General features: G+C 56.7%; 1 protein-coding gene across 4 annotated transcripts; it reads left to right on the top strand.

Annotated features, from left to right (window-relative positions):
- Window positions 1-42: 42 nt before the first annotated feature.
- On the top strand, window positions 43-23,196 carry KLHL18 (kelch like family member 18). 4 transcript variants are annotated; one of them, XR_007707901.1, is made up of 11 exons: window positions 62-275; window positions 11,263-11,393; window positions 11,596-11,736; window positions 13,987-14,185; window positions 15,778-15,938; window positions 16,190-16,326; window positions 17,262-17,484; window positions 18,974-19,078; window positions 19,410-19,521; window positions 20,869-22,747; window positions 23,056-23,196. XR_007707901.1 is itself a non-coding variant. In XM_035554444.2 (10 exons), the coding sequence occupies exons 1-10, from the start codon at window positions 141-143 to the stop codon at window positions 21,253-21,255; spliced, it is 1,731 nt and encodes a 576-aa protein (XP_035410337.1). In that variant the 5' UTR covers window positions 43-140; the 3' UTR covers window positions 21,256-23,196. The 4 variants fall into 4 exon arrangements, 2 of the variants coding, with proteins under 2 accessions (XP_035410337.1, XP_035410336.1); XR_007707900.1 differs by having other exon boundaries at window positions 17,247-17,484; XM_035554444.2 differs by having other exon boundaries at window positions 43-275; window positions 20,869-23,196.
- The last annotated feature ends 571 nt before the right edge of the window (window positions 23,197-23,767 follow it).

Raw genomic sequence — 23,767 nt, 5'->3', positions numbered from 1 at the left:
GCGGGGGTGAGGGCGGAAGGCGGGCGGCGGGCGGGCGGCCTACGGCGGCCGGGAGGGGACAAGGCGCGGGGGAGGCGAAGCGCGGCGCGGGGCGGCGGCGGCCGGGTAAGCGGGGAACCGGCGCCGGTGAAAGCGGGAGGATGCTGGAGGCGGCCGAGGCCGAGCTGGACGCCGAGGACCTGGTGCATTTCTCGGTGGGCGACCTGCCCAGCCGCGGCTACGGCGTCATGGGCGAGATCCGGCGGCAGGGCAAGCTGTGCGACGTGACCCTCAAGGTGCTTGGGGGGGGGGGGGGTCCTGAGGTGTCCTGGGGGGGTCCTGGGGGGTCCTGAGAGGGTCTTGGGGCGATCTGAGGGGTCCTGGGGGGGGGGGTCTGAGGGGATCTGAGGGGTCCTGGAGGGGATCTGAGGAGTCCTGGGGGGTCCTGAGAGGGTCCTGGGATGATCTGAGGGGTCCTGGGGGTGGGGTCTGAGGGGATCTGAGGGGTCCTGGAGGGGATCTGAGGGGATCTGAGGAGTCCTGGGGGGTCCTGAGAGGGTCCTGGGGCGATCTGAGGGGTCTTGGGGGGGAGTCTGAGGGGTTCTGGGGGGTCCTGAGAGGGTCCTGGGGCGATCTGAGGTGTCCTGGGGGGGGGGGTCTGAGGGGATCTGAGGGGTCCTGGAGGGGATCTGAGGGGATCTGAGGAGTCCTGGGGGGTCCTGAGAGGGCCCTGGGATGATCTGAGGGGTCCTGGGGGTGGGGTCTGAGGGGATCTGAGGAGTCCTGGGGGGTCCTGAGAGGGTCCTGGGGCGATCTGAGGGGTCCTGGGGGGGGGGGTCTGAGGGGATCTGAGGGGTCCTGGAGGGGATCTGAGGGGATCTGAGGAGTCCTGGGGGGTCCTGAGAGGGTCCTGGGGCGATCTGAGGGGTCCTGGGGGGGAGTCTGAGTGGATCTGAGGGGTTCTGGGGGCTCCAAGAGGGGCCCTGGGGGGTCCCTGGGGTTGTGGGGGGACCCAGAGGGGTCCCTGGGGTTGGGGGGGGGCTCTGAGGGGTATTTGGGGTTGGGGGGGGGGGCTCTGAGGGGTATTTGGGGTTGGGAGAAGGATCCGAGGGGCTGGGGGGGGGTGAGGGGTCCTTGGGGCTCGAGAGGGGGCTCTGAGGGGTCCGTAGGGTTGTAGGGAGGGTCCTGGGGGGTCCTCAGGGCTGCAGGAGGGGGTCCTGAGGGGTCTTTGGGGCTGGGGAGGGGCTCTGAGGGGTATTTGGGGTTGTAGAGGGGAGGCTCCAGGGGTCTTTGGGGCTTTGGGGGGGCTCTGAGAAGTCAGTGAGGCGGGGGGGGGGGGGAACCTGAGGGGTCCCTGGGGGCTGGGAGGGACCCTGAGGAGCCCCCGGGCACCTTTGGTGGGGAGAAAGGAGGAGCTGAGGAGCCCCCACCAATTCTTTTGGTGGGTGGAAGGGGAGAGCTGAACCCCCCCAGCTATGTTGGCACCATGGGATCATTCCCCCCCCCCCCCCCCCCAATTCCTTTTGGGGAGCTCAGGCCCCCCCCCCCCCCCCGGCCCCTTTTGCAGGGGGAAGGGGGGAGCCGAGGGAAGGGGGCACCCCAGCCCCCCCACATCACTGGGGCCGGTTTTAGGGGTGCGCTCGGTACAAGAGGCCGTGGGCCGATGGGCTGAGGTGTGCTCCTCGACCCTCGAGGGATTGGGGTCGGTGCTTTTCCCTGGGGACAGCGCCAGGACCCGAGGGACCGGCCCGGAGCTGGGACAGGGGAGGGTCAGGCTGGGGGTTAGGGGAAGGTTCTGCACCCAGAGGTGGTCGGGCACTGGGACAGGCTGCCCGGGGACGGGGGCACGGCCCCGAGCTGCCGGAGCTCCAGAAACATTTGGGCAACGCCCTCGGACACAGGGGCCGGGGTCGGGGTGATCCTGGTGGATCCCTTCCAGCTCGGGACATCCTGTGCCCTGCGTGGCTGCCGGAGCCACCGCGGCGTCCGCCCCGCCGTGGAATTACTCAGGAAGGTGGTGCCCAGCCGACTCGGCTCGAAACGTTTCACCCACTCCCAAAGAAGCGCCCGGCGAGGGCTGTGCCAGGATCTCAGCACCTGGGGCCACGCGGGGCGGCTTCGTCCCTGCCTCTGCAAAGCAGTCCCTGGGCGAAGCGCTCCCCGGGATCGTCCGTTTGCTGGTCTTTGTCCCAAATCGTGGCAAAACGCGGCAGCTCGCGCCGGTAACCGCGGCGGGTGCAGCCCGCCGTTGGTCTGCAAAACGCTCCGGGATCTCCCCTTCCTGCAGATTTACCATTCGAAGGTGCTTTTTTTTTTCGTCTGACTTGTCTTACTTCGTCGTTTATAACCTGGAGGGCTGAAAGCGACCCCCAGAGCAGCTGCCAGGACGTGCTGGGCAGCGTTACGGACGGAGGCACTGCCTTGGCCCCGCTTGCTCTCCCCCTCCTATTATATTTTGTTCCTCCCTCTCTGGGAGGGTGCGGAGCCTTTCGGCTCTACAAAGGTTTAAAATCTATTCTAAAACTGGTCTGTTTTCCTTAAAGCGAGGCTTAGCTTTCTCTGCTGCCTGGGTAATTTGTGATTATACCCAGGAGGGATCAATGTGACAGGGGGCCAGCACTGTGTTCCCTCGTTGGCTCAAACCAGCGGCCTCGCGTTCCTCGTACGCCACAGCCCCCCCCAAAACCCCCCACTGGTTTGTCTCCTCTCGCCGCATCGAGCCCTCACGTCAGAGCATCCTCTGCCTCTGGAAATCTGATTTCTGGGCGCTGGCCGGCGCGCGCCACGGCAATCGAATTAATTCCGCCTGGGAGCCGAGCCTCCCCTCCCACCGCTGGGTACGAGGCGGCTTCCCCCGCCTGCTCGGGAGGCGCTGCTGCGGTGTCCAAGCGGTTCTTCTGAGCCCGACCCAGGAGGTTTCTTTGCAGCAGCTCTGGACCCCGCTGACGTGAAACGTGCTGCTCCCTGCCCTTGCTGGAGGAGGAAGCCGTGGATCCAGCGAGCCGCACGGGGACTCGCCTCTCGCAGGGACGGTGCTGCCGCGCTCCTTGCTCAACGCCGAGGTAGGGAAGGACGAAGAAGCGCTAAAAACCCATACCTGGAGGGTGCTGGAGCGCCGCTGGGAGTTTTTGGGGCCCTCTTTGCCAGCGCCGGTGCTGGGGTCGATGGCTGTGAACGATTCCCCCAGCCCACACAAGCGTTTGCTCTGCAAACAGGCTTAAAATTACGAGGCAGCGTTGGTACTCCGGCTTCTTTTAATTATTCCTCTTGTAAATTCGTCCAGCAGGGGCTGGGATCCCTCCCCCCTTCTCAGACCCCACGCTGCTGCCGCTCACGTTGCCCCTCGGCAGCACGTGGCGGCGCGGGGCCGAGGCGATTACGAGCCGGGAAAGCGCTGATGTGCCCGGCGCTGTCCATCCCTTGTTTATTCGGGCTCAGCTCAGGGAAATCCGTCGGCGCTGCTCCCGGTTGCCCACGTGGAGGCCAAGTCTCGCCGGGCAGTAACTGAGCCGTGCCTCTCCCCTGGGGCTTTGCAGAGCCGCCCGGAGCCACAGCGCCTTCGTGCGCGGGTGGTTTGGGGCGACACGTTTGAGAAGCCCCCTTCTGTGCCCGTCTCCTAAATAGCCGCGGTCAGGGCTGCTCCCGAAAAGCTGCCATCGCGAGCAGCTGCCCTTCCAGCCTCCCTTTGGCAGCTCTCTGGAGCTGTCGAGGCGTTTACAGAAAGAGTAATCTTAGGGCGGTTTGGTGGACACGAATGCGAGTGAGCTGCGGGGAGGAGGGGAGGAAAGGAAGCACACCTTTCTCTGTGGTTTCTCTTACTTTCCCTTCGGATTTTCCTTACTCAGGCCGGGTTTCTGCTGTTGCTCTCCTCTTTCAGGACTGTCTCGGCGTGGCCTTGGCTGCTTTAAAAATAACAAACACGCACAACCGTTCGCTGGTTTAACTCAGCCAGGGCAATATTGCTGAAAATCCGCTGTGTGAGTGGGATTTGGGTTCCTCTCTTGTCCGATACATCGCCACGAAGCTGCTGGTGGCTGCATTGGTGGCAGGGATGCGCCAAGCACAGACCGCTCATCGCACACGCAGGAGGGACACCTCTTTTCCCCCCGGAGCTGAATTTAAAGCAGTTCCCTAGCAGATCTCTGGGTTATTTTCAGCCTGCAGTGCTGCTTCCAGGCAGCGCTTGGGCTCTCCCTGGAGCTCCTTCTTCCCAAGGCGTTTCACACGTTGCATCGCCTTCCCTCTAAAACGCGAGGCTTGGAGCTGTGAGCGTTCAGCCGTCTCTGCTAGCAGCACTGCCGCTGATTTGTACCGTATTGGTAGAAATAATTAGCTTTTTACTAAGCTAGCTGCATCAGAAGAGCTCCCTATTAAGGATTTAGGCTCTCATGGCTTCAGTTTCCTGCACCTAACAAATATGCAGCAGGACCTTTCCCCTTATTTTGCAGGGATTTGCAGTTCTGTTGCCTGAAAGAAGCTCCTCGGTGTTTGTGCGCTTCCCGAACACCGGTTTTGAGTACACAAATCCTCGCGAGGCGAAAGCTGCTTGGACAGCTTCGTTTTCCGGAGGCCGCTCCTCTGCTTTCCACGCTTTGTGGAAGAGGGAAGCAGCGCTCGTAGTGTTTCCTCATGGAGAAATTCGGGGGGAGCACAAGTCCTTGTAGCTCCTGGGAGCCAGCACGGAGCTGAGAACGCTCCCTTGGAGCAGCTCGAATGCCACGATTAACTCGGTGACTAATTAGAAAGGCCTCAAAAAATAACGCAAGCCTGGCAAGTTGAAGGGCTTTCAAGCTGCGGAGGGGGGTTATTATTTGCTTCATACACGAGCCGAATCGGCCTGACAGCTGAGGGTCCTGTTGGCTTTTCTGCCTGCAAAGAGACTGTTCTGATCAAGTTTTCCAAAGCAGGCTGTTCGCTTGAAAGCCTCCAGACTCCGGCAGATGCACGGGAGAGCTGCTGCCAAGCAGAGCAGAGGCGGAGGAGCCTCCCTTGGTCCTGCCGTGGCAGAGAAGTGGAATTCCAGGCGGCTTCGGCTGCCCCTGCGGCTTCAGCAGAGTCCTTGAAAAGCCCGTCCCTGGCTGCTCCGCAGATGTGAGGGCATGTTTGCGAGATCCCCGAGCGCGACGAGGGCGGTGGGAGAGGCTGTCGTTTCGTTAGAGCAGCTGGCAGATTTAAAAATCAGATAATCTCGTATGTACTCGAGACCTTTATGCTAAGGACCTTATTTAAATCTTGTACGGAAGGAACGAGCTGCTTTGGATTACAGCTGGAGCTGTTTTCTCACCTCTGTCCCCAAGTCTCAGCCGCTCTCGCTGCTCTTCCCTTATATGAAGACGAGTATTTTTAGAGCTTCACAGACGTTAAACCTGAAGCGTTCGCAGAAACCGCGCGTTTCTGCGCAGAGCCTTTTCCTTGGTTCCTCGAGCCTGCTCTCTGACTTCCAGACTCACTCGCACAGCTTTCATTTGCTTTCCTTAGCAGAAAACCGTGCTCTGCTTGGCGTCCGCCGGCCCTCTGTCAGTCTGGTCTCCTCTCTGTCAGCCGGTCGAAGGCAAATCACGCAGGCTGGTGGCCGAGGAGAGGAAGCCGTGCTCAGGCTTCGGCTTCAGGGGCAGGTGGGTGACGGGGAGCTGGAGCTGGTGGCGGGCCTGGCGCCGTGCCCCAGGTGCCCAGGCGCTCACCGTGCTGCTCTTGGGTTCGTCACCATTGTGTCAGCAGGACTCGAGCCAGTCAGGACCAGGACCCGTGGCTTAATGGGATCGATCTCCTGGTTCTGCACGTGCCAAGTCTGACCTAACCTTTTCCGTGTCCTGCCCAGCCCTCAGGGGGAAAGGGGGACTGGGGAGGAAGGGTATGTACTCAAATGCCTGCGTTCTGGTACAACATCTCTCAAACTGAACTCTTCTGGTACCATCTCCCTAGCAAAATTTTGCCACGATGCCTTGGATTTCCACTCTGGCCTCTCTCTGGCTGGAATGCCGAAGTCACGCCGTGTCAGGAAAGATGTACATTTCTTAAAAAAAAATCTTTGCAGCAGAGAGCTCGAGAGACTTCTCAGCTCTGCGGCGTAATGCCGTGAAAACAATAGATGCCTTTATTCCACCTACACCAGTTTGCTATGGAGAGAGCTTCAGTGTGCCCTGGAACTTGCTCAGGTTTGGGGGATGTGGGAGTGTAAGGGAGAGCATGCATCCTATTAATCAGAGAAAGGGAATTCTGTCATGTTCATGGTTGGAAAAGATGCTCTGCAAGCAGCGGTTCTGCTCCTGCCTCTGGTAGATAGGTTCTTGTGCCTTAAAGAAAGGCCTCGGCTCTCACGTTGTAAGATAGAGCATCCTCGCTTAAAGGTGGAAGTCTTCGGGCCGGCACGTTGTTTTGCTCAGGCTGCAGAGGGGCTGGGAGTGCTGCCTGAAGGAGCTGCCCTCCAGCCTCTTCCCAGCGACCCTGCTAACGTGGAGCTCCTGGAGTATTTCTCTTTTTGACACTCGTGTAAACAGAGTTCTAACAGTTATGCTCATCCTGGCTCTGTGATGTGGATGCGATTGCGTCTGAGCAATTTCCTTGGTGCCTGGAGATGGTCTCCAGCTCCAGGCTCGAGGAGTGATAGATAAATGTATTGATCTGTGTTTAACCCAACAGGAGAGCCTGATTTCGGTAACCTCACAGCCACGAAACAGTCTGTTAGGGCAACTGAGGGCTTCAGCTGAAGGCTGACATTCCCAGCCGAGATTCTGGTCTCGGTGCACATGATGTGAGAGAGGCTGGACCCTGAAAGGCATCCCAGCTTACGGAAGTTTCTCAGCAGCTCGCCCTGTGACATTATTAGGTAGGCGATGAGACCCTTTAACCAGGAGGGGGCTGCTGCTGCAGGAGACACCGGCTCGCTCGCTTGGAGCAAATGCAGCTGTGTAGAAACGCAGAACTAAAAGGAAAAGCGTTCCTTTGAGACAGCTGCTGAACACGGAAAGGGCAGTCGGTTCCCAACACCACGCTGCCGAGTGAGAGCTGCTCGGTAAAATCAAAACAGGAACTGAACAGCCCGTCCCTGCCGGCTGCGCGATGGCTTGGAGGGCAAAAACGGGGTTACTCAACCCGACAAAGCTTTTCTACTTTTTTTTTTTTTTTAATGTTCTGCCGGTACTTCTGGAACTAGCGGGCAGGCCTGTGATGGATTTGGGGCAAATGGAAACCCGTCGGTGGTGTGGTGGAGCTGTAGTGTCAGATGTATGTGACTGCAGCGTGGCCCCAGAGACGATGGTTCCCTCAGGAGGGAGGGAGATCGTTTGGCTCCGGAGACGAGGAGCATTTTTTGAATCATAAGATGCGAGGCTGAATTGAGGGGATGTGCGCTGTCTGCTCGTCCTCACAAGTATTTCTCATCTTGGGCAGGAAAAACAGGTATCGCCGCTGGCCTGCAGCGAGAAATTTAGCTCTTCCTTCGGGACTCGTCATTAAGCGGCGACGGTACGGACGTAATGCTGGCTTCTAGAGCAGAGGTCCCAATTTATAAATCTCCCTCAGGGCCCTCTATCATTACGTGAGCAAGTTAAAAAAAATAAATAAAATGAACAGAACTGGAGGTTTTGTCTTGTCCGGCACCGGGGAACAGCCGCCTCTCAGCTGGTGGCGGTGGCAGCGCGGAGCTGGCCCAGCAGTTTGCTGATGCAGCCCCGTGGCTCCAGCTGCGGGCAGGGGCCGCTCCCATCCTCCCCTTTCCCCTGCTAGGACAGCAGAAAACCATTCCCTTTTTCACGCAGCTCCTTTCGGTTTTATTTCCTCCATCTGCGAGGTCAGGCAGGGGCAGCATGTGGGAAGCGTCGGGGCCGGGGCCTGCGCGAGGCCTAGCCCTGCGTGGGGAGCCCAGGTCCCTCCTGCCGCAATTAAAACACACAATTAATTAAAACACACTGATTACTTCGAACCCTGCCTTGTTGTGCAGGACCGTCCCCGGTTACCCTGCTGAACGCAGCATTCCCCAAGGTGAAATCCTTCCCTTGAAGAAGGGTGGAACAACGTGGGGAGCACGCCTGGCCCTCGGAGCTGCCAAGTGGGAGGGTGGTGCTGCCCGCACAAGGTGTTCCTTCCCCCTGATGATACAGCCTCGTTATACAGCCTCATTAACCCAGCTGGAATCCTGCTGGATGGCTGCAGACGATTGCTTTTGTAATAACTGGGTGTGTTATTTACAGCGAGGCCGTTTGGGGGAACCAGGGACATCCATCCCTGAAGCCGTGCTGCCCTCGGGGACGGAGCACCGTGAGGTGGTCGGGAAGCACAGCTCCATGCAGACGCTTGGACAGCGGTCATGTCCCGTGTAATTGGGGCTGGAGCACGAAGCACCTCTCGTGTGTGGCCTTTCTGCCTTTCCAAGGGAGAGGTGCAGGCAGTGGAGACAGAATTTGACGTATGTCCATCAGAGAGGCAAGGCAAATAAAGGCTTGTGCTGCCAGCAGGACGCAGAGGTCTGGAGCCACAGCGATGGACTTGTAAGAATGAGGGCAGCCGGGTGCCTATGGTGTTTGTCTGGTTCAGTTGAGATGTTCCAGTGATTGCCTGCATGCCACGGTCCTTCAGGGTGACAGCATGGGGTGTCTTGTCAAACTGCGGGCTTGCACCGTGGCTGAGGTGACCGTCCAAGGCACAGATCTATCTTAAAAATAAACTGCGAGCCTGTATCGCTTTTGTGCTTTATGGTTATTTTCCAAAGCAGGGCTTTTCCAAAGAGGGCTTTTCTCCTCGTTGGCTAGCACGGTAGGCTTGTTTTGAATAAATTTAACCATGCTGTTGTAGCTGGTGTTAACTTTGGTTATAAGGTTAAGTTTGGTTATAACTCCGGTTATATCTAGGGGATAGCAGCTCACATTTGAAGCGGGTATATTCGTGTCATTTAATACGTGTCTAGTCAACTTTAATCCTAGTTGTTATTTTTTTAAAAAAAAAGGTGAAATGACATTTGAAAAGCTGTGATTTTTGGCAAATTGTGTTTGGGTGGAAGCAAAATTCAGTCGTGCTTTTCTTGCCCACTTCAGTGGTTGCTCAACCACATTCCGCACTGCCTGGATGGGAGCGCTCACTGAAACGCGTCTTGTACTTATCTGTTAAACCAAAGTAACGTAGCTGTTGGGCTGACTTCTTGCCAGGCACCACGACATCTTCCAAAACTTTAGAGATAAGACAGCTCGTTCTTTAATGTTTTGAGCTGGGCACATATGAGCAGCAGAAACGGAGTTTTCCTGTGCTTTGGGATATCCGTCCTGTGCCTGCTCACACAGATGCTCACAATCGGAGCTGGGCGCTCCCCGGTGGGCTCTCATCCTGCTCCGTGCTCAGTGACTCCCAGCACCTTAGTCTTTTGCCTTAGTTCCAAATGTTTTCAGCAAAAACCACGTGAAAGAAACATGTCTTGGGTGGTTATTCCTCTGGCTTTATCCAGCAGGTCGGGCGTTTGGGACCCGCAGGTGAGGAGGTGGGCAGCGGAGCAGCCAGCCCCTCACCCGCGTCACCCAGCCTGTGGCTGTGCCTAGGAAAACCTGTGGAGGAAAACCTTCTGCCAGCCAGAGACCCGAGGAGGAGCTCCTACACCCCCCTGGGATGAGACGCAAGGAGGATGCTGAAGCAGCGATGCTTTTAGCAGTGGCTGTGGTGTGCGTTGTGCTCTGCCCTGCTCGTAGCTTTGCTTCTGTGTCTCCAGCAGGAAGAGGGCAGTGAAACTGTGAAAGTGAGCACGGAACCGTCACACCCTGGAAAGGACCCCAGGAGGCCACCTAGTCTGTCCTCTGTCCCCAGGCAGGACCCCAGCACGCTTCTGACCGTCTGCAGTCTTTCGCAGCACGTCACATCGGCTGCTCTCGTTATTTGCAGGTCTTAACTCTGTACTTCTGTGGCCAGGTTAGCAGAGGAGGGACCAGAGAATGGAGAAGGAACAGGGAGAGAAGGGGAAGGGATTTTCTAGCTGTGTCCTCTGTGCTGCCATTCATGGCACGACTCTCTTCAAGCCTTGGAGGTTTTGAGACGTTTTACACAATTTTGGGGTTAGTAGAAGAGATTGGTACTGGCCTTTATCCATTGTAAGCCGTCAAATCACCTTACAAATACATATGTGACTTCTTTTCCATGAGCTGTAGTAGTACATAGCATTTTGCCTGCTGCTTTTACTCTGGGTGTTGTGAACTCCCCAAAATGCAGGACAGCAGGGTTTATACCCGATAGTACAGGCACCGTGGCATCCTGCATTGCAGGGGTATAAATGCACCTAGGGCGGCCAGGACAGGGCAAGGCTCTCCAAAAGCAGCCCCTCTATTGCAGCAAGCCGTGGGAGCAGCTCGGGGCTCTGTTAAATGGGGAAGCTCGGGCAGAGCAGCCTCGCCTCGCACCTGAAAGGCTTCAAGTCACAGGCACAAATGCAGCCAGGAGCTGGGAGGCCAGGCTGGTTTCCAGAAACACGCTACCAACATTTGTGGCAGGGAAGTATGCTTTTGTTTAAAGTGGAAAAAAAAAAATCCCACCTCTTGTTCACGTATTTTTTTATATAGTGCTCAATTCCTCTTACTTTCTTTGTTTAAATGCCAGGAATTTTGCTTTCTAAACTCCCAGCAAGTCACATTTACTGAGCGTGGTAGCTCTGGGCTTAAAGGCGGAGGCAGGGCACGGTTCTCAAGGTAACCGTAAAACCCCAAACGAGCAAGATTTTTGCTAATGTGCTGCCTAGACATGAAAGGGCAATGAAGCTTTTTGCAGAGAAGAGAAGGGCTGCTTGGATGGCCCGGAGAGCAGAGGACCTGCTGTGCCAGCTTGTTTGTCCCAGCAAAACAAAGCTCAAAAGGAAAACTCCTGAAAGTGGGAAAACTGAGAACTGCTGAAGCGGGAGAAAAGGGCAGTTCTGTACAAGCTCAGGTATAAACTCGTATGAGTCAGGTTAGCCTGGAAATTAGAGGGGAAAAGAAAAAACTGAACCAACAGAGAGGAGCAATCAGAGCAAAGCCCCGTGCAGAGGTTGGACTTGGTGGTCTTGGAGGTCTCTTCCAACCTAGATGATTCTGTGAATCTGTGAGCTTAAAAGGAGGCTGGAAAACCGGATTCAAAAGTCTGAGTTTAAAAGACACCGTCAGCTGTCTCGCCTTGAAAAATTGTCCGTGAAAGACCTGGAAATTGTCTTTCAGCCCTCGGTTACTGCTGGACGGGCAGAGCTGTGCTACCGTGATTGATCCGGACCGTTCGGTCGGTGGTGGATGGTGCTGATCTTCTCCTTCCCTTTTTTTTTTTTTTTTTTTTTGTCTCCTTTAGGTCGGGGACCATAAGTTCAGCGCTCACCGGATCGTGCTGGCAGCTTCTATCCCGTACTTCCATGCCATGTTCACCAACGACATGATGGAGTGCAAGCAGGATGAGATCGTCATGCAAGGGATGGACCCCAGGTAACTTCCCGGGCACCTCCGCGGGTTTGGCCAGACGGACAGTGAGTGCTCTGCAGGGCTCAGCATTATGCGTGCAAGGCTGGAAGCCTGCCCTCTCCGTGAGTTGCACCAGGAGGGATTTCTCTGTTAGTCGTGTCCTGTGCTAGGCGGATAGAATTGGCTTGAAGTCCATTTTTTGCCTTTTTTTTCCCCCTTTGTTCAGCGCGCTCGAGGCTCTGATCAACTTTGCCTACAACGGTCACCTGGCCATAGACCAGCAGAACGTCCAGTCGCTGCTGATGGGGGCGAGCTTCCTCCAGCTGCAGAACATCAAGGACGCTTGCTGCACCTTCCTCAGGGAGAGGTAAGGGGCACGTTTCGGTGTGCTCACTGCTCACCCTCTGCAGCAGAAGGGTTTTAATCGCCTGCGTCTGCCCTGGAGGAGGCAGCACGATAAAAGCTCTGAACCTCCTGAGGCTCGGCATTCCTCGTGCGTGTAAAAGCTGTGTGGCTTGCAAGGTGCTGGGGCCAGCATAAGGCTTTGGCCAGCCGTGGGAATTAATGCCTAGAGCAAAACGGGCTGAACATTTCCCTTTTCAGAGTTAGAGTCGTCGAATATCCCGAGTTGGAAGGGACCCGCAAGGATCATAGAGTCCAATTCCTGGCACCACAGAGGTCTACCCAAAAATTCAGACCCTAGCCAGCTGCCTGGCGCAGCAGTGTGTTTCTGCCTCTGACAAACCCATCCTCGCAGCACTTCCCCGTCCTGCTGCTGCCTGTACCAAAGGGGAGGAACAAACAGACTCGGCAGGACATTGGGTGGGAAGCAGAGTGAACTTGATTCCAGTTTTTCCAGTCCCCTAGCTGGTGTTTGCCTCCAAGATCATTCCAGCAGCATGATCTGGACAGCAAAAAGCCGGGTTATTCCTTGGAAACATACCGCACGCGGCTTCAGGCAGTGCCAGGAGCCTGACATGCTTTCCTTGCTCCCCAGCCTGATCTCTCTGCAGCTGCTCTGTGTATCCGTGGCGGGACGTTAAACACAAATATCAGATGAATGCAACGTCTTGTCCAGTTGTTATTTTACTTCCAAACAGAGGTATCCCAGATCTATGGTTTGGGGAGAAAAAAATGTATTTCCTCCATGTACAAAATGCTTCAATTTACAGTCCCATGTGAATCCCGAGTTTCTGTAGGTTGTTTAAAATTAAGTTATATAAGATCAGAGTGTTAATTTTTCCTGCAAAAACATTTTATTTGGGGTACTGGGTGTGACGCCAAGCTGGGAGGAGGTGGGCTGTGTTGATTTAGGAGTTCCTCCTAGCTGTGGGCGGTTATATTTATACCTAGACTAAACAAGGTGAGTTGGTTTCTCCGAGGTTTGGCTGCCACAGTTATCCCAAATCTACCAGGAGCCACAGGGTGCCCGAAGTTAACTCCTGGCTGCGAGTGCACGGCTGTCACTCTGATGGATAACACGAAAATTGGTGTGCTCTGACCATCCTGCAGAGCTGGAGCGCACGCACGGAGCTCTCCTTCTTACGTGGAAATGTGATGGGGGTATTTTTAGGCACTTGTTTGCAGGCAGGTCCATCACAGCCGGGCCCTCTCTGGCTGCTGGGCGTACAAAGAACAAGGTTTTCAGAGTCGCTGTGTGAGCCCTGAGGGTCATCCCAGCATGAAAATCCCCCCTTCCCGCAGCTCTTTGTGCTGCTTGCTCCTGGTAGGGCAGGGATTTAAATCAGGGCGTCGGGTACGTCGATGCCGCATCCTCACCTGCATCTGGCCACCACTGTCACAGCAGAGCCAAACTGTTTTTACCCACGTGAGCAGCATTTATTTTAGCTCCTGTCGATCAGCACCACAAAACACCGCGGCTGCTGGCTCGTCTTGCACGGTGACATGCCCACGCTGGGCAGGGCTCCTTGCTCGGACGGGAGCATCCAGGTCAGACGCCTGCTTGCGTAGGGCACGCGCCTGGGGAGGATGTCGGCTCCTCCAGCTCGCTTGTGGCACCGAGCAGCTCCTTGCAGTGGCTGCGCTGGGGAGAGCTGGGGTCTGCAGCGGTGCTTCTCGCCGCCCAGCCTTCAGCTGCAGCAGCAGCAGCTTTGAGAAAACCTCCTTGTGTCAGGAAATGGCTCTGGGATGGTGTAACAGGTGCCGTTCTGTAGTACTCGGGAAAGACGTGCTGCTTTCTGTGTTATTTGTGCTGTGCACTTGAATCCAGCTTTGTCCAACACTGGAATTACAAAGGTGCCAGGTGCCCAGGAGCCCAGAGAAGTGGGAGAGAGGGATTGCTTTGCGAGCCTCACACTTCCTGGCAACTCATATTAGTGCAGAGGCTGCCCAGAGGCTCCCTGGCAGGTCTCAGGGGAGATTTTAAGTCGTGGTTTCCATCCTTTGGCTCTGCTGTGGATTCACCACCAGATCCCCGTGTAGGTGCCTTCATTATGAGCTGCAATCTTTAATTCTAAACCCTTGTCCTTGGCAGAGGGCACAGCACCGCGTATCCCCTGATGCTTGCATTGCTTCGCTGAACCCCTTTGCAATTCTATCCGTCCTCCTGTTCAACTGAATTTAATTTTGCTCTCCTCTCCCCCCCTCCCTTTCCCAGGCTTCACCCTAAGAACTGCCTGGGCGTGCGGCAGTTTGCGGAGACCATGATGTGCGCGGTGCTCTACGACGCCGCCAACAGCTTCATCCATCAGCACTTCGTGGAGGTGTCCATGTCCGAGGAGTTCCTGGCGCTGCCCTTCGAAGACGTCCTGGAGCTTGTTTCCAGGGATGAGCTCAACGTGAAGTCTGAGGAGCAGGTACGTGTGTGGTGGCAGCAGGGCCAGTTATCCTCCCTGGAGGGTTTCTGGTTGCTTGGTAGAGGAATGGAATAATAAATACCCCGTGCCTGGGCGGAGCGAAGCTGGGAAGGTGCCCTGACGTGCGGGAGCCCTGAGAGGTAGGCAGAGCTGTGCTGCCTGTCAGAGCCTGCTTCTTGTCCGTGCTGGAAGTGTTTCTTTGCTCTGGGAAATGCCTGCTAGGGTTTCTTGGAGCGTGGATTTCGCAGAACGTTGCACTGAGGTGTTTTGATTCACTGGTGACGGAGGTGGACCCTCCTGAGGACCTGCAGCCGTGCCCTGCTTCTTCAGCTGAGGGTGCGGGCAGCAGCAGGGAGTGCTTCCTCGCGGAGCTCGTGCTCCAGTCCGGGAGGCTCTGGAGGTGGAATTTTGTCTCCCAGCATTTTATAACAAATGGATTTGCCATCAAGAAGCGCCTTTAGACAGGCATGTTCCTAGAACAACCAGAAAGCAGGGCTGAGCCACTTCAGGACGTTTCGGCAGCCTCAAGAACCTGTCAGTGCTGGGCTGGCAGTCTGCAGGAGAAGCACAACCTGTCCTTGAGCCAGAAAAGCTGTCCTGCCCTTTCTGAGGAGGCCACTAACGAAAAGCAGTGCTACCACTGTCTCCGTGCAGGGAGATGAGCTCCCCGTGATCCTGGGGAAGAAGTACTTCTGTGCTGAAAGCCTCGGGAGAGGCGATGTGGGCGGCTCCAGATCTGCACCATGAGGGAAGGACGTGATAATTCTGTTCTGAGCTGCGGTGGGCTTTTCTCCACGGCCCCGGGTTGCAATACGAGACACCCCGGGTTGGGTGCATGCACGTGGCGTGCAGTGGTCTGCTTCAGAGGACAGCTGAGCTGCCAGGCGGCGGCAGTGACCGCGGTGACCGGTGCTCCTGCAGCTGCTGGGAGGCTGCTGTGGGCTCGTGAGCTCCACGAGGTGAACCTGTGAGCAGAAATGAGGCTGTGATGTGCGATGTTGGTCTGAGAGCCTGGCCAGTGGGCAGCTGGGGACACCGCTCAGTGGGCTCCCTGCCTCCGACAGTGGTGGCAGGGCTGGGGTGTACCCGTGGAGGTGAGTGCAGTGGTGCAGGACAGCCCAGCTCAGGCTTTACCTGTGAGAGTCCGAGCCAAAGAGTACATCTCTGAGAAGCCAGGCTCCCTGTGTAATCTCAAGCCAAGGACACGATGCATCTTGCATCCAAAGACCTCCGAAACGGGGCAGATGAGCGGTGCTTTGAAGAGGCCTGTCTCTCCAGGGACCACAGAGGGAGCCGAGAGAACCCAGCTCAGCTGTAGGCATCCATCGCGTGGTTAGCTAAGAACGGATCCTTCCCATCAAAACTGCCTTCTGGTTTTCAGAGAGCAGCACCGTGCTCTCTTCTTTCTTCACAGGTTTACTGATTTTTAACACTTGAAAAAAAAAAAACGTTTTGCATTTTGCCTCTGACAAAACTCTTCCCAGCTCTCATCTTCCTGCAAATGACAACTGGCAGCAGCAGGAACTCGGGGGGAAAAAAGCAAAAACCAAGCAAAAAATAAAATCCACCTTCCCCCGCCTCTGTTTGGGCAGGTGTTTGAAGCCGCCTTAGCCTGGATCCGCTACGACCGGGAGCAGAGGGAGCCCTTCCTGCCCGAGCTCCTGGCCAAAATCCGCCTGCCCCTGTGCCGGCCGCAGTTCCTGGCTGACCGCGTGCAGCAGGACGACCTCGTGCGCTGCTGCCACAAGTGCAGGTGAGGCCTGGGCGTGGGGTAAGGTAGCAGGAGCGTGGTGTAGCAGGCCTGGCGAGGGAAATTCTTCCTCTCCGTGGACAGTGCACCGCTCATAGCAAAGCTCTCCCCGTTTTTAACCTGGCAGCAGGGCATTCTGTCTGTACAAATGGTAGCTGGAAAGTCAGTGGCCTAAATCTGCATCCAACTTCAGCCGGCTTTCATCATAGGGGAAGCCAGCACCAACCAAACTAAATATTTCTCTTGGATTTCAGGGATCTAGTTGACGAGGCAAAAGATTATCACCTCATGCCAGAGCGCCGGCCGCACCTCCCGGCGTTCAAGACCCGTCCTCGGTGCTGTACGTCGATTGCGGGACTGATTTATGCTGTCGGAGGCCTTAACTCAGCAGGTACCTTGCATATCCACTCCCTGATGAGGAGAGCTGTATGGTTTGCTGGGTAGGACCACGGGATTATGAACTCCTCCGCTTTGGCCTGGAATGCTCAAGGTGGCTGTGCCCCTAGTTTAACGTCTGCCCTCCAGAAATTCTGTGTAGATCAGGCGTATCAGGACAGCTGTTCTTGCGTAGCTCGGAGAATCCTCACCTGTAACAACGTAGAACCTGGAGGTCTGAAGCTGAATTGGTTAGGGTTGCTGCATCACACCTGCAGACACAATGTGCTTGCGTGACCCTAGTCAAAGCATGAAAAAGAGGACAGAAAACGCTAATGAAAGAATCTGCCGGAATCACAAATAACCTGGTTAACCTGGGAAACTTCCAGTGGGATTTTAAAGCTGCCGAGGGACAGCTCGCTGGTGAAGGGTCTGATCAGTGGGTCCGAGCTGGGCTCTGCCTTGTGGGATTTCCGTTCTGCCTTCACACCACGGGCGACGTACAGGGAAGCTATACTCCCAGAAAGCAGAAGCAGCATCAGATGTGATGGAGTAGGTCTCTGCTGCCCCTTCAGGCTATAAAAGGCCCCGCTTCCACAGGCTAGGACTTGTCAGCCCTTATTGTGCCAGGTACGTGCAAGGGTTTCAACCCTTACAAACCCTTTGCATCGCAGGGTGCAGTTCACACAAATTTTTCAGAGCAGGCTCTTTGTGAGCGAGTAGAGATGGGGCTGGGAAATGCCTCTGGCTTGATTTTGGGGGAGCAGGGAGGCTGCAATAGGAAGTGTGCGAGCCTGGATCTTTTCCCAGAGACCAGCAGGCACAGTCCTCGCGTCAGCTCCTCCTGTGGGGTCGCAGCAGCAGCTGTTTGTAGCCCTGCTGTGGGACGGTGTAGCAGAGACCGAGAGATGGGTCTCCCCCTTTTAATTTGAGTAGCAAATTTTTACGCAGGCGACTCGCTGAACGTGGTGGAAGTCTTTGACCCCATTGCCAACCGCTGGGAGAAGTGCCAGCCGATGACGACGGCTCGGAGCCGGGTGGGCGTAGCCGTGGTGAACGGGCTGCTCTACGCCATCGGCGGGTACGACGGGCAGCTGCGGCTGAGCACGGTGGAGGTTTACAACCCGGAGATGGATTCCTGGTCCAAAGTGGAAAGCATGAACAGCAAGCGAAGGTACGTGCTGTGGGAAGGGGAGCTGGGGAGCAGGAGGGGTGAAAAAGGGGTTTTAGGAAGGCTGGCGGGTGCGGAGGGAGAGGTCCCCGCGTGGGGAAGCAGCAAAAAACCACACGTAGAGGAGAGGAGCAATATGGGAGCAGGTGAGAGTCCCCTAACCATGTCTGGGGCATTTGTGCTGAATCTGGGCTCTGCTTTCTGGTAAGAAGGGAAAACTGTCGGCAACTCTTTATAAGCTTTTCTAAAAACTCAGCAAAGTTATACCCGTGCAGCACAGCACGGATTTACAGGGAAAGCCGTTAATACCTCGGTAGGTTAAAAGCAGCGGAGCGGTAACTGAGCTGTAATCTCCAGAGGTCTCTTAGCTCTTGTGGCACAGGGGAGTGAAATCAAACTAAAAGAGCAGTGACGTTCTGCTCGTCAGGCCTGTGAGGGTCTCAGCTGGAGTCCCAAAGGAAGAGCTCAGAGCCCCCTTTCTTCAGATTGTGATTCTGGGTGGTGGGTAAAGCGCTGGTGAGCACAGTGTGGGAATTCCTCCTTTGCTGCCAGGAGTCAGGGTGAACCTGTTTTCCACCTCTGCCTAGTGCTGCATCTTCTTCCCCTAGCAGAAAGCACGGGAGGATCGCAGCTGGAAGGAGAGGAGTATTTTTACAGTCCTCAGAGAGACGCGCCCAGCTAAGCAGAAGGCGTTTGTGTCTGACACAGCTCCTGACCAGCCTCGGGATTGCTCCGTGGTTGGGTCTGGGAGCGCAGCCCGTGTTATTTCGATCCCCCACCCATTAAGTTGTGCGGTCGTCCCGTCCTCCCCACCTCCCCGCGGTGGCTGCTGCCATGCCTGAACATCCTCCTGGCTTTCGTGGGGTTTGCTGTGGTTTTCTTTCCGCTCGTGGCTGCTCCCTGAGAGCTGCTAAATTGCTCGCCGCTCTGCAAGCTTTGCAGCACTTATTTACCATCATGGTTTGCCCGGTTGGGTTTTTGTGGTCCGGGATGTTTATTGCTTGGGAAGAGAGCGCTGCGAGAGGCTGAGTGTGGGCACGCGGCATCCCTGTAGCTGCTGGTGGCGCACTCCTTCAGGGGAGCACAGGAATAAGCCCTGGTCCTTCTGGTTCTTGTCCAGAGCTTTGGGGCTGGCTCAGAGGCAGAGTTCGTCTAAATTCCTGGAATCGTTTCCATCCGGCGAGATCACCCAGGTTTTTAATCTGTAGCAGGAAAACTCGCTTCGTCCCTAGCAGCGAGGTTCCTGGGAGCTTTTCCCACGGTGAGAGGCAGTCGCTCTTCCGCGATGGGGCTGCTCAGCCTCGAAGCCAAGCAAAATGGGTGTCGGATGCCCTCGTGCAGAGGAAAATCTGCTACTGTACAACGCCCTTGGCTCTTGCTGTAGCGCTGGGGTTCTGGTGTTGTTTCCAAGCTTCTCCAGGAGTTTCTGAGGCTGTGTTTTAGGCCGCGTAGCACCACGTAAAGCCACCTCACGGGGTTCTGCTTCTTGCAGCGCGATGGGAACAGTGGTGCTGGATGGCCAGATCTACGTTTGTGGCGGATACGATGGGAACTCCTCCCTCAACTCCGTGGAGTCCTATTCTCCAGAAACAAACAAGTAAGAGCCCTCTGTGCCCTACAGCTTCTCCTCCTGCTGCTGCCGGCGGTGTGCCGTGCGGTGGCACCGCGGGGAGATAACAAAAACCCGCGGTGAGGTGTGTGAGAAGGTGTTTATACCCTGAGAGCCGTGCAGTGTCCCTCCCAGCAGGAGCTTGCCTTGATGCAGGGAAATGAAACCAAAGATCTAAATAAAACAGGCAGTGGAAGAAGTTACTGAAACCCGGTCCCGGAAAATCTGATAGAGCTGCAATAATTCGCAGAGCGGCTGGTGGCGGCGCGTGCGCGGTGCCCGCAGGAGCCCCTGCTCACCTCTCCCCTCTCTCGCCAAGGTGGACGGTGGTGACCCCCATGAGCTCCAACCGCAGCGCCGCCGGAGTCACCGTCTTCGAGGGCAGGATCTACGTGTCGGGAGGGCACGACGGCCTGCAGATCTTCAACAGCGTAAGTCGCCGTGGCGCGGCTTCCCAAAGGCCTCGCGCCGAAGTCAGCCTGCTGCAGGCAGCCGGGAGGTGAAGCTTCAGGTGGGGAAGGCTCCGTGCCCTTTCCCCACGCACCCAGAGTGCCTCGAGCATTCCCACCATCAGATTCTGTCCTTTCCAGGGCCTTTCTTCCAGCTCGGGAAGAAAGGTAACCAGGTAACCACAGGGAATGGGACTGAAGTGTTATTATTCTTGTTCCCCAGGGCCAAAAGGATCAAGTACATGCATTTTGTCGTCTCCCTGCTTCCTTTACTTTTTAACTACTTTTATCACGGTGTCCCTGTTCCCTTGAGCTCTGGACACCCAGATGCCAGGCACTTGCCTCTGCTTCCTCCGCCTGTTTGGTGGCTTCGGTTTCGGAAAGAGATTATCTTAGAAATGAGCTTCGCAGCAGGGGGAGCTGATGGTGCAGGGCCAGCTGTGCTCTGTCCCAGCGGTTCTGTGCTTGTTCTCTGCACGTTCCCTAAAGCAGGATTTAATGGGGGGCAGGTAAGGCTCGTTCAGCTGGGAGCAGCGTCTGGATTGGATTTGCTGCTGATGTGCTGCTCTCAGGAAGAAAGCTGCAATTAAGGGGTTTGCAGGGAGCAGCAATAACCACTTCCACCTTGCTCAGGTGTGGGTTATTGTCTGCAGCGGGAGGTACCCCAGAGCCAACAATCACGGGTCTGCTTGTCCGGGCTCGTTCCTGAGCTGGACGCGTTTGGAGTTCCTGTAGAAGGGGTCCATCTCATGGTCTCTGCAGAAATATTAGGGATACAAAATGTTGGTTTTCTGCTTTATAGGGTTTTTTTTTTTGTTTTGCTTTGAGGGCAGGCACACAGAGGAGGTGCCAGGCTCTTCCAAACGCGGAAGAGTTCCCTGCACAGAAGGAGGGCGCGAACCTTCGCTGTGGGGTGCGGGACAGGGAGCTGGAGGCTCAGACTGCATCGGGAGGGGTCGATGTGCGACGTGGGGAACTGCAGCCACTGAAACCTGCCAGGGGGGAGTGGGGAGTCCCACGGCCGCAAGAGGCAGTGCCGAGGCTCAGAAACCTCTTTAAAACACAACCCAGAAGCTGACGAGAGGGGAGGGAGGCAGGGGGAGTTTTAGAGCTGCGTTTCCTGTGGTCTCTGCAGCAATGGCCGGCGGCGCCCAGTTCATTAGAAAAGTCTGACGGTGTTACAAAATCCGAACGCGTGAAATCAAGGAACAAAACACGAGCTTCCCGGACTGCTTGCGGTTGCACAACAAAACCGCCCGAGGTCTCCGGACGTTGCTGGACGTCTCGCGGGGGCCGTCCCTTAACGCTGTGCCTTGTCTGTGACCGCAGGTGGAGTACTACAACCACCACACGGCCACCTGGCACCCCGTCGCCAGCATGCTCAACAAGCGCTGCCGCCACGGCGCCGCCTCCCTGGGCAGCAAGATGTTCGTCTGCGGGGGCTACGACGGCTCGGGCTTCCTCAGCATCGCCGAGGTGTACAGCTCCATGGCAGACCAGTGGTACCTGATCGTCCCCATGAACACCCGCAGGAGCCGCGTCTCCCTCGTGGCGAACTGTGGCCGCCTCTACGCCGTGGGGGGCTACGACGGACAGTCCAACCTCAGCTCGGTGGAAATGTACGACCCGGAGACGAACCGCTGGACGTTCATGGCTCCCATGGTGTGCCACGAGGGAGGGGTCGGCGTGGGCTGCATACCCCTCCTGACCATCTGAGGAGGAGGAAGTTTCGGGGCTGCCTTCTCAGCGACAATCGGGGGAGAGCTTCAGAGAGCGGTTCACAACGCGATAGCCAGAGAAGCGCGTCTCCAGGTGCTCAAGTGTCATTCACACACACACACACACACACACAACTTGACAAAACCATCCCTACCCCCTCGGCTCTTGGACTGAGGCTCCAGAAAGATCAAATTTTATTTTATTTTATTTTATTTTTTTGGAAATATGGTGCGAGTGCTTCTGTGCACGCGCTGGGGCGAGCAAAGGAGCTGCCCGCCACCCTCTCCAGCGCTTTTGCCTCTGCACGGCCGCGTGGCTGAGCAAATTCCTCCTCTCGCCGTTTGTTTTACAAATAGCACTGAGCCACGTCGGCCTGTGCCTTCGGGAAGCGAAGTTGCGGGCTGGGGGGGAGCAGTCCTAGTTGTGACACAGCAACGGCCACTTTGATGACTGGGGGAATGCTCGCACGCTTCTGCCAGCACCGAAACGGCCCTGACGTCCCCAGGGTCTGATCAGCAGCGGTGTTTGGCGTTGTCAGCTTACTGCTGGGCACAGCTGGACCTTACCCAGCTTATCAAAACAGACCAAACCCACCAGCACAGGTCCTCAGGAGCACATCCAGGCTCTGCGTGTTAAGGTGCTTCTTGCACAAGAGGTCACTCGCTGCTCCAAGGGCTTTCTTCAGCTCGATGGGGAAAACTTCTCCACAAGAGCCGCACGATGGAGAAACTAGGAAGAGGAAAAAGGCAGTTAAACCAGCCGCCAGCTTTAGCAAGCTTTGGAGGAGGAATGCCAAACGAAAATGACACTAAGCAACAGTCTTAGGGTTGCAAAACCGGCAGGAAGCCAAGGTGTTAATTATAAAGATATCCCTTAAATATTGATGCAGGTGGTTCGGTCGCAAAGCACAAGCTTTGGCTTGTCAAAGCGGGTCCGTAAGAGGCAGCTGGTGCGGTGCCACCAGGATCTCCAGTCCTCACAGCTGTGCGAAGCCACCGCCGTGCTGGGGCAGCCAAAATTCGGCCGTGGGGAAGTGGGCTGGGAGCTGCTGCTGTCCTCAGGAGAGGGACGGCTGTCCCAGCAGGGCTGCGAGCTCCTCGGCTCCACCCGGCACGGGCGCTGCGAGCCCCCGCGGAGAAATGCGCAGCGAGCGTCCCTGCAGGGGGCCAGCCGAAAGCCACACGTCCCCAGCACCTGCAGGATCGGTGTCCGTGGGGTTTTTTTTTTCTGTTTTGCTACGCTGGGAAAGGTCCTTGCCACGTGCTTTGCTGCCCAGCCGACGCAGCCACGCGAGGGAACGAAAATTCAGCAGCCAAACCGCGGCGGGGCTGAAGCTGCTGCCCGACATCCCTGCCCCTGCTGGGGGGGCAGCACCACCCCCGGCCCTTCCTGGGCTTCTTTCACCCCCCCCAGCAGCTGCAGACGAAGGGAGCTGCTGCTGCCAACCTGCTCCTGCCCGGGAACAAACGTTTCCCACCGTGGTTTGCAGGTGGGGGTCCCTGCCAGCCCCTGGGATTTCCCCCATAGCAGCCAGGGGGGCGGCGGGACGGAGCCCCCCCAACACTAATCCCAGCGGTGGCAGCCAAGGGGGCTCACGTCTGTCTTGTGCCCGAGCCCGGGGTTTTGGGGGGGGGGGGGGGGGGGCTCGGAGCCCCGCATCCAGCCCGGGGATGTCCCCCCAGCTCCCCCATCCGAGCCCCTGCTTCTCCTCCATCCCCGCCTCCCAGCGCCGCTTGGGATTTTAACTTTGGGTGTAAATGTGGATGTCTGTATATTCGGGTACTGTGTATATTTCAGGTATACCTAAGGAGCATATCTGGCTGCAACCGTGACGTCTCGGTGTCTGTTTCCTCTGTATCCGGGCATCGGTGGACGGGTTCACTGGAGGGTGAATTCCTGGGGTTGGGGGGGGGGGTTCCCATGCTGCTAAGACACTTTAAAAAGAAAAAAAAAAAACAACAAAACAACATTGGAATTGGAGTTGCTTTTCAGGCTGCAAGTTGCAGAGCGCTGGATGAGTGAGTAACGTGCAGGACTGCTCCCTGTGGCCGTGCCGGAACAGCGAGGCAGGGACAGGGCGAGGGGTCCTGAGCTCCCCGTCCTTGGCGTCCTTGGCTCGTTCGGGGAGCTCAGCACCACGCTCCGGCTTTCACTGAATGCTTTCCACCCTCGCCGAGGTAGAATCGAGGCTCTAAAAACCTCTCACGGGTAAAGAGGCGCTGCCAGCCCCACGAGGCTGCAGCCAGGGGCTCGTTCCTTGGGGTTTCTTTGCGTTGTTGGTGAGCCAAAGAGAAAGGGGAGAGGACGAGGGTTTCCAGCTGGGGAGTGCAAGGAGGGTTTGGGGGAGGAAAACTGTAAAAATACCGAATCTGGGGACACGTGGCTCGTGGCAGGGGACGGCTCGGGAGAGCACGGTGCCACCTCTGCCCTTCCACTCCTGGTGCTCGGTGCGATCCTCTGACCTATGGAAAATTAAAACATTTGACTTCGGAAAACACATTGAAGGCGC

Source organism: Cygnus atratus, chromosome 2, assembly GCF_013377495.2.
Source record: "Cygnus atratus isolate AKBS03 ecotype Queensland, Australia chromosome 2, CAtr_DNAZoo_HiC_assembly, whole genome shotgun sequence".
Taxonomy (NCBI): Eukaryota; Metazoa; Chordata; class Aves; order Anseriformes; family Anatidae; genus Cygnus; species Cygnus atratus.
This window is presented reverse-complemented; position numbering and strand designations above follow the sequence as displayed.